The following is a 14,618-nucleotide window of genomic DNA, read 5'->3' as shown; positions in this document are numbered from 1 at the left end:
TTAATAAGTGCAAAAATGATTATTCTAAAACACTGGAAAATCACTGTAATTCCTAATTAATCAATTTAATTTTTATTTAACTTATTTTTCAATATGTAATAATATTTGCATACCATGTAAGTTGGAGATGTTTGTGTTATTTTGGGATTTTTACTATTTTGTATGCACTGGAAAATTAAATCTAAATAAAGTATCCTAAAGACAATGTAAAGCAAACAAAAGACAAAAAATATGGAGTATGTATGAGTAATAAAGTACTTACACTGTTCATGGCACCTAGCGAGACGCTCTAGGTCATCAGCATGGTAGTAATCATAACCTGAAGTTCCCAGAACCTCGAAAGGTAAGTAACCAATGATAGGTGGGGCCCTAGAGTACAACAAAGAAAGTTAGCAAACAGAGAAGTTACTACTATAAAATGATAGAACACCATGTACAGATCAAAAATAAATAATTCACTCCATCTCTATCCACGGCTGTTTGTGGATGATACTGACCCAGATAGCATAGTTCATAAATCTTATGAGAAAAACAAAGCCTGGGTTCAATGTTTTATCCTTTATGATGTTGTCAGCCTAGGTAGGTAGGTTAGTCAGCAAGTCCTCTATAAGAGAAGGTTTCACAGACCACAAAAAGACAAACTCTACCCCATGAATGACTGTGTACACAGTAATAAACCAGAAGCGGAATAATATCATATGTGTTTGCTCTAAATGTCATTTGAGGACTAGCTGGCACACTGCAGCAGAAAGAGCCAGCCAGTCATGTGTGAGAGTCTTACAGCTGAAAAAGTTAGCAACAGTAGAAAAGGAAGAGACACACACACAAATCAGAACAGCTAAACCAGCAGCAATGCTAGCAAAATGACAGGTTTCATAGGGTTACAAAATGAGACAGGGATGCCATGATGACCCCAGCACGTGTGACCTTGCTGTGTGTCTTAAAACTATCTGAGTGCATTGGCATTTAAGGTCTCTCTCTCTCTCTCTCCCGTATAAGTGGGCCCCTTTTTAATAGTAATATAAAAGGGCGATGTGGAGTCATTAAAGTTCTTTGTATGTCTAATTTGCTACAATCCATGATGCTTTTGCTGGTCAATCTGCTTTCATCTCACTGCCAGAAGTACTCCATGGAGCTGCACCCTCATGGGATTGTAGGCGTTCCAAAAGAACGTCATCTCCTTGTGCCATGTGACTCTTTGCCACATGATCTCTCTGTTGGTGGTTTGGTAGGAGGAGCGCAGATTGTTGCAAGCGAGAACTAAATGGCAAAGCTTAAAATAGATTGAGCCTTGTTTAGAGATGGAACAAAAAACTGCAATCTGCAATTGTAAACCCAGGTGTTCATCTGTGGGTGGACTGCATTAATAGTAACCCAGAAAACTGACAATGTTCCTGCTACAATCCAAGACACCGTCATCAATTCCTTTCATTATTACAATATGCAGTAATGAAACAATAAACCTTATCAGGATTATGGACTTGTGTTTACAATCAAACTTTTTCGGTATCTCTAAGCATGCTACTGTACGCCTTTTGTCATTTTCTTTAATGAAAAAAAATGGGGCCTATTTATGGGAGAAAGATACTCAAACTTACCTGCTATCCCAGGGTCACTTGATTTCAGCCTTTTAGTATAGTAACTATTAATAAATGGCTTAAAATGGACCATGGTGGCCTCTATTTTCAAACGAGCATTTCATCTGTGCCCACTGAAATACCCTTTTGGAAACCGTCTGGTTTCCTTTGGAGGGAGCTGTGAGGGTTTGTTTGTTTCTTTAAAGAATTACAAGTTGAAATTAGCACAAGTCTGAAACTTGTGAGTAGCAGCGCCAATTGTCAAGGCTTCAAACCTGACGACTGCCCTGACTCCTGGTGTCAATTCAATCCCTTTTTCTTGTCTGTTACTGTGTGTCCAATATATGGGTGCATATTTTTATGTTTAAAACAATTAAAATATCTGAATTTGAGGCACAGCCGGCCTAACATGACCCAAGCTGACCTGTAGTCGCTATATTTCAAACTCTCTCGTCCTTCCATCCCCTTCTCCCTGCCTGGCCAAATCTGCACAAAATTGCCGTGTGCACAGATTTAGCCAGAAACAAAACTGCAGGGTCGAGATGTGACCAGGGCCATCTTAACATGAAAGCTACTAAAGGTAACTGAACTTTTCAGAACTGTAAAGTAGTTTAGCGCAGATAAACAAAGATAAAGAAGAGAAGTTAGCAAACTTGCAAAAAGATAATTATCACCCTCAGCCAGAGTCGGAACCCACCGGACAGGACGTATAAGATGGTTACATTTGTTGAAAATGGTTTATTGACAAGCAGCTGAAAATAATACATCCACATTTTGATTTTCTTTATTTTCTTTATTTCTTTATTTAGAATTTTTATATCCCGCGCCCTCCAAAATGTACAGAGCAGGTTACAAAGCCACATACACAATACTACCATTAAAAAAATGAAAATTATAAAAACAACCTATCAGACAGTAACTGATATCTAGATAAGAACATAAGAACATAAGAAATTGCCATGCTGGGTCAGACCAAGGGTCCATCAAGCCCAGCATCCTGTTTCCAACAGAGGCCAAAACCAGGCCACAAGAACCTGGCAATTACCCAAACACTAAGAAGATCCCATGCTACTGATGCAATTAATAGCAGTGGCTATTCCCTAAGTAAAATTGATTAATAGCCATTAATGGACTTCTCCTCAAAATGCAACAGCATTTTGAATAATCTATGGTGACTTTAGAACATAGGCAGTAAGACCAATATAAAGGGTGTTGCAATAGTCCATGCCAGTGATTGAAGCACCGGGCGAAAGTTTTCAGAGTTACGAAAAGGAAGAAGATGGCGTAGCTTGCGAACTTTCATGAAAGAATTTCTTATAACTGTTTTGGTGTGCGGCCTCATAGACAGGGTAGGATCAAGGGTGACACCTAGATTCCATACCTGGTCAGAAAGTTTGATATTAAGACCATAAAAAAAAAAAAGATATGATGGGATAGTATCAACTAACATACGCTCATAAAAAAATGTTGTTAACTTAAAACTGATGCTCCTCTTCCTTTCCATTCTCTCCATGCTGCTTCCTTCTCATCTGCTCAACTGCAAACCTGAATCAACAGTATGATCTCCTCCTACACTCAGATGCCACTCCACACCAGTCACTCATGGTTGCAAAAGTGTGGCACATACTGTGCCCCACCCTGAAAGCTAGGACATCCGCAGTAATCCAGTCTTCAATTAGTCACACCAGCATGATTCTTCTAATGGCTCCCTCCCACATAGCACTGAACAGTTCACCAGGACATCTAACTGGTCACACATCTTTTAACAGCTGTTTTCTATTTCATGCACTATCTTCTTTAGGGGGTGTGTATACCTTTCCAAATTGTTGCAAAGATTTAGCAAAATAAATCACTTTTCCAGTTTATCGGTTTTGCATGTTGAACAGTAAATATAATTTAAGTATGCATGTGCAATCGGTGTGAGGCAATACTATAGTTTGTTGTGAAACAACTGAACAGTTACAACAGACAATACATTCATTGAAGATCTTACTAAGGAGTATTGTTACTTTGTGGAAGAGATAATACTATTATACAGCTAAAAGTGAGAAAACATGTTAGGTAGTTAATTCACAAAGTTTTGCCATGCAGTCACTGCATAAAACTAGTGCACTGAAATCTGTTCGGTAAAATTAATTCAGTTTTGAAGATCTCTACAAAACTCAATTTTGTTTTTATTTTTATTTTACGTTAATAATTGGCTCAAACTTTAATTCTCAAAGGCTCCAATCAAAGTGAGTAGGCCAAAAACGAAGTTATCTCCAGTCACTACCCCAATTAAAATCTCAATTAACCTTAGCATTTTTATAATTTTCTTCACTTCTAAACTTCATCTGTCTTGAATTTGAAAATGTTGTTAAACAAAAGGGCAAAAAAGTGCAATGGTTTCTGCATGTGCTGGGCAGCCTGATTACTGTGGGCTGCTAGGGAGGATCAAGTTACATCTCTCTCTGATTTTCTGGAATCATAAGGGATATCAGCCCATGCTTTTAGCAACCTAAAGCAAACTAGTGTGGTTGCTGTGGTAGTCCACTGGAATAGGGTCAACAAACAAGTTGTAGCTGAGACCTTTTTATTGGACTGACTCAATACATCTAAGACTAAGAACTTATGCTACCTTCATCAGATCTGTGAAAAGACAGACACAGTTACAATGGGTTTTAATACTAAAGACTGAGCTATTTGTGAGGTTGTTTGAATAATATGCCAGGTTACATGACAATCACAGCTTAGCAAAGAGAAGGGGGAAGGTTGCTTGACAGAAGTGACAGAGTCATTTGAAATTAATATGAGCAAACCCGTTGGAATAAACACATAAGGACATTAGCCTTTTCACTCATTATTGGGCACAGCCCTCTAGGAACTGTACTGTCTCTCTCAGCCTCTCCACCATCTCACCCCATCCTTTTTCTAAGTTGTAATTGTAATATAAAGGAGAATTGGTTCTTACCTGCTAATTTTCGACAGAGAAGAAAAGATTTGCTGACACTGCTACTTAACCTAATGTGCCACCTGCAGTCCCTCATTATAACCTGTACCCAAGCCAAGATGAGAATAACTATAACAATAACTGAGACCTTCAACGAGCAGAAGGGAGGAAGAGCCTGTATGGAAAACGTATTCCAACAACATTAAATAGAACATCATGTAACCAAACAAACCACTCTATGAGCAGGCTTTACTGAATGGGCAGGATTCAGGGCTGATCTGTGGTATTCCAGGAAGGAAAATTAGCAGATAAGAATCAATTTTCCTTTCCTGTTCATACCCCAGATCAGTCAAGACTCCTGGGATGTACTTAAGCTCACCTATTCTGGGAGGGAAATTGATAGCCCCACTCGTAATACTCTCTCTCCAAATCCCACCGAGTCCAGATCTCAGACATGCCTGGAGAAAATGTGTAACAATTTCCAAGTAGCCGCCCGACATATTTCTTGTGGTGAAACCAGTTGGCACTCAGCCCATGAAGTTGCCTGTGCCCAAATCGAGAGAGCCCTTAGCGCCTCTGGCACCGGACGACCTTTACAAATATATGCCAAGCTAATTGTGTCCTTTAGCCATCACACAATAGTAGCCTTGAATGCCTTGCAACCATTCTTGATCCATTCCAAAGCACAAAGAGGCAATCTGATCTCCAAAAACAATTAGTCAGTCTGAGAAACCTTAACAATGCCTGTCGCACATCCAACACATGAAGTTCCTTCGTGTGTGGCACAGGTGAATCCAAGTTTGGAAAGGCGGGAAGTTCCACTGTTTGACTAAGAAGCGAAACAACCATTGGCAGAAATGAGGTCACCATTCACAAGGACATCCCCATTCTATGTAAACTGAAGAAAGAGACCTCTACGAGTCAATACCTGAAGCTCTGAAATGTTTCTGGCTGAACAAATTGCAACTCAAAAAAACATTTTCAGGGTTAAATCCTTTAGAGTCGTCCTCTGCACTACCTTGAATTGGGCTTCACACACAACACCCTCATCACCAAATTAAGATTCAATGAAGAACACACCCGCCACACTGAAGGCTGCAAGTGTTTTTGTCCTCGAAGAAAATTCATCACATCCAGATGCGAGGCCAGGGACACTCCCTGCACCTTACCCCAAAGACAGCCGCGTCACCGTGCGCATGTTATAAAATACAATTCCCGTGCGCACATGTGTGCCCGATTTTAATATCAGCGTATGCATGTGAGGGCAGGTGGCGCCTTGCACACGCAAGGGGGGATTTTAAAAAATAACAAACAGCAATGCAATCGAGCCTACACCAGTTCCCTCCCGGTCCGCTCCAATTAAGGAGCGGACTTGGAGGGGAACTTTCCTATTCCCCCTACCTGGCTTTCCTCCCTTTTCCCCTCTCCTCCCCGACCCCTAAACCTATCCTATCATAATTTGTTTTGTTTTAGAACTTACCCGGCATATGTTTCCCCAGGACAGGGCCTAATGGCCACTGTTCCTGTTGGCCCAGACCCTGCCCCCTGGCCCACCCCTTTCAAGGAGCCTGGCACTTCGGCGCATATCGGGAGATATGAATGTGGCTAGGCCATTTTTAAAATGTGCTTGGTGCGCACATGGCCCAGCCACGCGCGTATCCCCCAGTTTTTGTACACACCGGGCTTTGAAATTTTGGGCTAAAGGGAATTATATGCTCTATCCTTCACTAGACCTTTTAACAAAAAGATCAAGATATGGGAAATTGAAGCCCAAGTAGGCTGCATGACCTGTTTAACACACCAAGCCTCAAAAATCCTCCACACCCTAACAAAAGCCAAGGATGTGGATGGTTGTCTGGCCTGCAGTAAGGTGGGAATGACATCTTCAGAATACCCCTTGTATCTCAAGTGTTTCCTCTCAAAGCCAAGCCTTGAGACAGAAGTGATTCGCCCGATCTGAAAATATGGGACCCTGGCGCAACAGTCTCGGAAAGTAACTGAACCTTAATGCACCATCCATCGCCATGTTTACTAGGTCTATGAACCATGGCCAACGTGGCCACTCCGGACCCACAAGAATCACTTCACTTGGGTGTCACTATATGCGCTGTAGCACCTCGTCCACAAACAGCCATGGGGGAAAGACATAAAGAAGATTCCCTGGTGGCCACAATAGCACTAGAGCATTGATTCCTTCTGCTCCATGTTCTTCACTGCAACTATAAAGGCGTGCCACCTTGGTGTTTTGTCTCGACACCATCAAGTCCATGTGAGGCATTCTCCACCTGTCCCAAACGAGATCTTCTGACTGCTCCCATTCTCCAGGGTCCAACTTTTGCCTGTTGAGAAAATCCGCCTGCAGGTTGTCCACCCTGACTATGTGAAATGCTGCCAGAACTGCCAGATGCTGCTCCGCCCAGTGAACCAAAAACTGAACCTCCTGAGAAATCATCTGAATTTTGGTCCCTCCCTGTTAGTTGATATAAGCCACCATTGTTGCATTGTCCAATAGAACTTGCACTGCCCAATCTTTTTACCGTGGTAGAAAGGAAAGCAAGGCTAAGTGCACAGCTCTTGTCTCTAACGGATTGATAGACCATGATGCCTCCTTCTGTGACCATTGATTCTGCAAGGTCTGACCCTGACACACCGCTCCCCAACCAGAGAGACTGGTGTCTGAAGTCACTATCAACCAATCCGGGATTTTTAACTCCATCCATGTTCCAGATTGACCCGACTAAGCCACCTTGAAAGACTGGGCCTGAACTCCCACCTGAAGGGAAGAGAAATTTGAAATTCCTCAGATAACGGGTTCCAATGGGAGAAGAGTGCTTTTTGAAGGGTGCCACATATGCGCAAACACCCAGGGAACTAGTTTTAGCATCAACACCCAGACCTGCAAATAATCCCAACCTCTGGGCACACTGAGACACAACAGGTGGTGAATCTGATTCTGCAGATTCACCAGCCTGTTCTCTGTGAGAAACATCTTGTCAATCTGGATGTTGAATCGAGACCCTAGGTACTCCAAGGATCAGGAAGGCATTAAATCGCTCTTCACTAGACTCACCACTCAGCCCAGAGCCCTCAACCTCTTTAGGACCCACTATACTGCCAGCTGACAGAGTTCTGCCAACTTTCCTCAAATGAGTCCAGATATGGGTATACTAGCACTCCTTCCTTCCGAAGGGCTGCCGCCACCACCACCTTCATTTTGAACGTACACGATGCTGTTGCCAAACTGAAAGGAAGGGCGCAAAACTGAAAATGGTCTCCCAGAATCATAAACCTCAGGAACTTCTGGTGATCCTGCCTGATTAGGATATGTAGGTACGCCTCTATGAAGTCTAGTGATGCCAGGAACTCTCCCTTATGAACTGTCGTTATGACTGAATGCATCTTCATATGAATTTGTGGTACCTTAAGGGCCGCATTGACTTTCTTGAAATCCAAAATCAGTCCGAACGTGTCTTCCATTCTTGGGACATGAAATAAATGGAATACCAACCTTTTCTCCGTTCTTCCTGGGGAATTGGCACTATCGCTCCTAGCTGTCGCAAGCAGTCCACTCCCGCACTGGGTGAGTAAATTCTAATGTGTAGCCATCTTTTATCACTTCCAAAACCCACTGGTCCATTGTGATTCTGGTCCAATCCTCATAAAAATGGGCTTACTGCCTCTGACAGAAAAGAGTGGACCAGCCTGTTTCATTGTGAAAGTTTAATTCCTCCAGTTCCTTGACCAGGGGTATCTCGGGTTAGTTTTCTCCCACTTTGCCTCTGCACTGCCAAAGGGCCTCAGTTCTGCTGATATCTTCTATAGACTCTAAAATGCAAAAGGGTGAGAGAGGATTTCTTTCCCCCTGTGATAAAGTGACCCTCTTTTCCCTATGTAAATTGTGCAGGACCAGTCTAGCCTGGTTCACCTTAAATCCCATAGGTAGGGAGCTCTCTGGGTGGGACCCTGCTGGGCAAGTTAAGAGGCAGAGCCCATCTAGATTCAGGAGGCCCCTGATTCTCCAGAAGTAGGAGCTCTTGACCCTCTCTGGAAAGTTTTGTGTTGTAAGAGTACTGCAAAGGTAAGCAGTTATTGTTGATATGATTTACTGGTTATGTTAATAAAGTGAAATTGCATGAGAAAAAGGCTGGAGTCAGCATGGTTCTTGCTCCATACCACAAGATATTGCTCAGTCATCCTACATATGGTCTCAGAGTGGGATTTTTTTCTAAGCCTGGCACAGAAAAATAAAAAAAACAAAATCTCCATGGGAGAGTTGGGAATTTAAGTTTGTTCTAGGGCCTGCCAAAAAAGAGTTTTGAGGCAAAGCAGCCTGAACCAGAGCACTGAAGTAAAACCTGCTGATTCAGAGAATAGCACAGAAGAAAAAGAAGAAAAAAAAAGTGAAATTGCCTTTAAAGCAGAGAGTGGTCTGTGGAACCTGGAGGAAAGCAGCTTTAGGTTTTTCAGCAGACAAAGGAGGCAAGCTCTGTCTGAAGATAGAACTAACATACTCAGTGAAGTTAGTGCTGGAGAGGCAGGGGTTTTTTTTTCTTTTTTTCCTTTGAAGAGAAAAAAAACTGAAGAAAGAGAGAAAATCAGTTGTGTACTGTGGTTGGAACAGGGTGTGGTCCAGGCAGAAAGTGAAATTGCTTATAGGTGCACAGGGTGTAACCTCAGCAGAAAGCTTTGGCTCTGCAATAAGCCCAGAATTCAGACAAGGGAAGCATGTCTCTTGTAAATATGCACGTCTTGGTTCAGAGCCTCTTACAAGGGCAGAAGTAGCTGCAGGGACGTATCCTGAAATGCCAAAGTCTCTGGACAAACATCTGGGAAAAACAGGAAGCAGACAGGGCTTGTATAACTGCCAGTCTGACTAAAGTGAAACCAGGACTGGACTCAGTACATCTGGAAGCACAGAAAGTTCCATAGCTATCCAAATCAGCTGGCTGCTCTACCCTGGAAAGGGACACGACTTCAGAGGAAGCTGGAAGTAGCAAGGCAGCTGATGTCAAACCAGATCCTGACTGACAAGACCCCACAGGGAAGCATGCAATGGGACAAGAGAGTTCCATGAGGAACCAGATGGTCCAGGAAGCACACTGGACACAGGTTACTCTCTGTCAGCCAGAGATAAAGAGAGAAGCAGAGGCTGTACTGCAACTGACTGTGTCACCTGTCTGCAGCTCGACCATTCAGAGATCTCATCTCCAGAGACAGCTGAACGCAGCAAAGGAGCAGAAGGCAAAACCAACCCTGAGTTGCAAGAACAGCTTTCTGGTATCACAAACTCTTGCTGTGACAGAGTTTGGGATACCAGAAAGCTCATGGTGGAGCTTCATAGGCTAGCTGGGAGAAGGCAACACAGACTGCCCAGAAAGGGGCAATAGAAAATGGCCTGCTGGATACAGCATTGATTGGCCTATAGGAGGTGCTGCAGAGGAACCATCTGAGGGCGCTGCAGAGAGGCCAGATGGAGACACTGTCATAAGGCCAGAAACAGGTGTTGCAGTAAAATCCAAGAAAGGCACTACAAGAAGCCCAGAGGGAGGCGCTATAGAGTGTCCATGCACCTGCACTGGTAAGGAAAGCCAGAGAAATGAGAGTCTGCCCAATGTGACTGAATTACAAGAGAGCCCGGAGAGAGGAGTGGAGTGCCCAGAGAGAGATTCCATGGAGACCTCAGCGGAGCCAAGGACTGGCATTACAGAAAAGGGTCTCAAAGTAGTGCAGGAATTACAAAGTGGTAGGTTTGCAGTTGGAGCTGAAAACAGAGAAGCAATTGTGTTACCAAACAGAGAAACAAGAGGAGATCCTCAGGATGGACCTGAAATTGGTGGCATTAGAATTAAATAGCTGCCAGCAGACCAGAGAGGACCATGCAGAGCTCAGGGACCAGATCTCCATACTGGTGCTCTCTGACGGAAGTGGAGGATGCTTGAGTGGCCAATGAGCAGCTGAGATCGGAGCTGGCAGCCGCAATGCAGACTTAACATGCACTACTGTGGCAGCACATGGAGCTAAGGAAGGCACATGAGATCACAGTCTGGAGGCGCAGTTGGAAAATGTAATCAGGAAGCAAGAGAACAACCATGACCAGGAGGAAGCCAAGACACGGGATCTGGAGGTTGCCAATGCTGAGCTTCCAGCCCATGCATAGGAGGTAGCCCTCAGGGAGAAGAGGATGTCTGGCAGGAGTAGGCACAGCTGACTGAAGCACATGCAGGGCTAGCACAGCAGCTAGCAGCCGTGCAGCGCTGGACCAATACTGAGTACATGAGTGTGCAAGGACATAGGAAGAAAGTGGCAGTTCTGGAAAGCACCACACAGATACTGCAGATACAAGTGACACAGGCACAGGCCAGGCATGAGTGTGATCAGGGTGAGACTGCAGCTCAGTGTGCAGCCACCACCAAGGCATAGAACCAGGAGCTGGACACCGTCCAGGAGTGCATCCATCTCAAGTGCACTCCTCTGGCGAGCAACGTCTCCAAGCCACAGTGAATGAGCTCAAACAGCAGCTAATGGAGCAGGAGAAGAGCTGCAGGGTGAGTCAGGAGGCAGTGAAGGAGAAACAATGGGAGAATGAAAGACTGCAGGCTGAAATGTTGTCCATTTGGGAGCTGAACCTGGTGCAGGAACTGAGCAATCCTCTGCAGCACCTGCAAGAAGAAAAACCACCATAGATGGATCAGGTGTACTGTGTCCACTAAAGGAGGCCCTGGAAAGATACATTATTGCATCCCAAAACCACCTGGCAGAGAAGGTGACTGCTGTCCAGGCTAAGGACACTAAGCGAGAAGTATACCTAAACCTTCAAAGAAGGGAAGTACTAAAGCTATGGCAGGAACTAGAGTCTGCTCTTGCAAAGGAGATTGGTGCTCTGGAGAGAACACATGTAGACACCATGGAAAGAAAGCTTTAGAAGCCTTAAAGTCCAAGTACAAAGTGCAGAAAAACAGCCCCTGAAAGAAAAGAAGGATGTTTAAGCAGGCTGCAGCTGGCTGAATTAAAAGAAAGGAACCAGATGCATTGCAAATAAAATGCAGAAAACAAACGGTGAGATAAACCGTTTCACAATTCAGATGAAAGCAGCTGAAAGAAAGGTGGTAAACCTTGACTATTACAGGAAGTCAATTCTGAAGGAACCTTGAAAGAGAAACTTGACATAGCGGAGATGCCAATAGAGAAAGTAGAAATGGGAAAAGTTTCCCAGACATCTGAGGTACCCAGACTACTATAAAAACAGGATGAGAAGCCTCCTAAATTTGAGAACAATATGTGTGCAGAGAGTCAGTTTCAAGATTCTTTGGCAAAAGAACTCCAATTTTGGAAAGAGAAACCACAACAGCAGCACCAAGAGAGTCTTGCTGGAGGAAAACTGGAACTCAGAGCTCCAGATACACTCAGATAAAGGACTATGGGTGGACACTGGGCAAAGAGCCCAATTATGGTGATAGCCCCATCTGGAGTAACCCTAATGTGAGGGAGCGAGCCTGACCCTAGGAACCCGACCCCAAGCCTAGCTGGCGGAAGGCCAGATGAAAGGGAGTGGGGTTGTGTGGTACTTCCCTCGATGGGATCCAGAGGGAGTAATAACGCTCAGACTGATGAATCCAAGATGGAGGGAGGGGGGAGCGGGTATGTGATGGAGTGATCCTATTTCCCCAATGTTACCTGTTCAGGACTAGGCTAGAGGTCTGGTCTACCCTAAATCCCATGGAGAGCTGTATGAGCAGGACCCTGCTGGGCAGGAATAACTCTGTAGGTGGGACATTTTTTTGGGCAGGTTAAGAGGCAGAGCCCAGCTGGGATCAGGAGGCCCCCGCGTCTCCAGGAGTAGGAGCTCCTGACCTTCTCTGGAAAGTTTTGTGTTGTAAGAGTACTGCAAAGGTAGGCAATTATTGTTGATATAATTTGCTGGTTATGTTAATAAAGTGAAATTGCATGAGAAAAGGATGGAGTCAGTGTAGTTCCTGCTCCAAACTACAAGATATTGCTCAGTCATCCTCACACCCCTTTCGGCTTGTCCTCCAGCAATTTATGCCTCTTGGACTCTCTCAGATGCTTCACCAGCTGCTCAAAATCTTCCCCAAACAATAGCTTGCCTTTAAACAGGAGGGCCCCTAGCTAAGACTTTGTCCAAACATCTGCAGACCAGTTTCTTAAGCATAGCTTTTGCCTGGACATCATAATTCTGGAGGACAACCTAATCAAGTCAGGCAAGGGATCTGCCACATAGGCTTCATTAGCACTCCAAGTGCACTGTCTGCTTTGTGAAGGACAATAATGATGTCTCATTCTCCTGCAACTACAACCCAGAGCAGAAAATCTCTCTGCATAAAGCTGCTGCATACCGCAGCCCATATACCCAAAGCAGGAACCTCAAAAATCCTCTTGAAGTGAACTTCCAACTTCTGGTTCTGCACATTTTTCAGCGTGGCAGTCCCTGTCACCAGAATGGTGGGTTTCTTGCTCATTGCTGAGACCGAAGCTTCCACCTTAGGAAGCATCAAAAGCTCGAGTGTCTCCTCCAGTAACGAGTACAACTTCGCCATTGCCCTTCCAACTTTCAGACCGGTCTCAGGAGGGTCCCATTCCCTGACAATCGCCTTCTTGTGAAAGGGAAAAGCCTTAGCCGGACCTCTCAAGCCATCCATGACGGGGTCCACGCCTTCCCTGTCTGATTCCTCCTGAGGAAGTTTGATGCCTAGCTCTTTAAGGCATTGTGTAATCAAGGATTTGTGTAATCAAGGGCCACAATGTAACTAGGCATTGTGTAATCAAGGATTTGTGTAATCAAGGGCCACAATGCTTTCTTGCGAAACAGACGGACCACCTTAGGGTCGTCTCCTTAGGTCACCAGCATCTCCTCTGGATTCGGATGTGAAAAGTCCTGAGGGGACTCCACCCCCAGAGAATCATCTGGTGGACCATCATTGTCTTCAGACTCCTCCATGGGGCCACTTTGCTGCCCAGCCAAGCCGAGCATCCTCTGGATGTTGGCTGTCTTTTTGCAGATCACCTTGGGCCTTCTGCAGGCCATGACTCACCTTGCAGCTGACCCTGTTTGCTGCAGAGTGGCTGCTGTTTCCCGAAGGCTCTCTGGGGGATTGAGGGAACTGGACCACCAGCTAATTGAAACCCCCTCAGGGTGCAGGGACAAACCATCACCAAGGGTCACCAACTCCCTGCTCATCCACCTCAACCATGGAGGATGGTTCCCTCCAGGAACCTAACAACCTTCTAGGAGGAAGCTCTTATACTTTTTTATTTAAACTCCAGACTGCAAGTTTTACACCTCTACCATCTGCTGGAGACAGAGAAATGCTGAGGGACTGCAGGTGGCACTCTAGGTTAAGTAGCAGTGTCAGTAAAGCTTTTCTTCTCTGTCTCCATCTGCTGGCAGGGAGGCTAAACCCTGACGTCTGGACTGATCTGGGGTATGAACAGGAACCTATAATTTCCTGATATTTACAGACATCTCATGCCTAGCTGATTCTTTACTATTTAAACCCAGTGTAATTGCACTGTCTCTTCTTTGCCCAGATAAAGAGAACATAGCTCTTGAAACAAGTATCTCCTGCAGCTTCTTTGTTAACCCTTATTTCTACATAGCAATTAACAGAAAAAGTTGCCAAGATTTGTTTTTTTTTTATTTTTTATAAACTAGCACAAGAGCATTAGCTTTGAAAAAGTATTCATCATTAAAAACAGGTAGATTATGTGTTTGCCTTTCCTGACCATCTTCCTTCTGAATTTTTACTTTGATTAATCACCATTATCATCAACAGGTTCAATGGTTACAGAACCAAAAGTATAAGTCTTTGCTTAATTTTTCCTCAAATAAACAGGAAATTTATTCCAATTAAGTTCTACACCGTTGAATAAATATATCTGAAAATCAGATGGAATAAACTGCAAACTCCTTTGAAGGAGAATTAAAGGAGGAGTTTACTGCAAGGCAACAAGATTAGAAGTTGTCTTACTAGCCACTTCCTCAACTCATAAGAGTCATCCCAGGCAGTGCACAATGAAACATGCATAATCAACATCTAACAAACTTATCACAAAAACAAAACAAATACAAAAGGTGATGGCTGTACAAATCACAC

The 14,618-nt window shown here is 44.2% G+C and overlaps 1 protein-coding gene across 2 annotated transcripts in view; it reads right to left on the bottom strand.

Moving 5' to 3' along the window:
* LOC115094477 (neuronal PAS domain-containing protein 2-like) overlaps positions 1–14,618 on the bottom strand; it is a 192,158-nt gene that overhangs the window by 57,806 nt on the left and 119,734 nt on the right. For both annotated transcript variants that reach the window (XM_029607573.1, XM_029607572.1), the window contains exon 10: positions 263–369. In XM_029607573.1, the coding sequence (XP_029463433.1) occupies positions 263–369 (107 nt within the window). The remainder of the gene's footprint in view (positions 1–262; positions 370–14,618) is intronic.

This window comes from Rhinatrema bivittatum, chromosome 6, assembly GCF_901001135.1.
Source record: "Rhinatrema bivittatum chromosome 6, aRhiBiv1.1, whole genome shotgun sequence".
Lineage (NCBI taxonomy): Eukaryota > Metazoa > Chordata > Amphibia > Gymnophiona > Rhinatrematidae > Rhinatrema > Rhinatrema bivittatum.
This window is presented reverse-complemented; position numbering and strand designations above follow the sequence as displayed.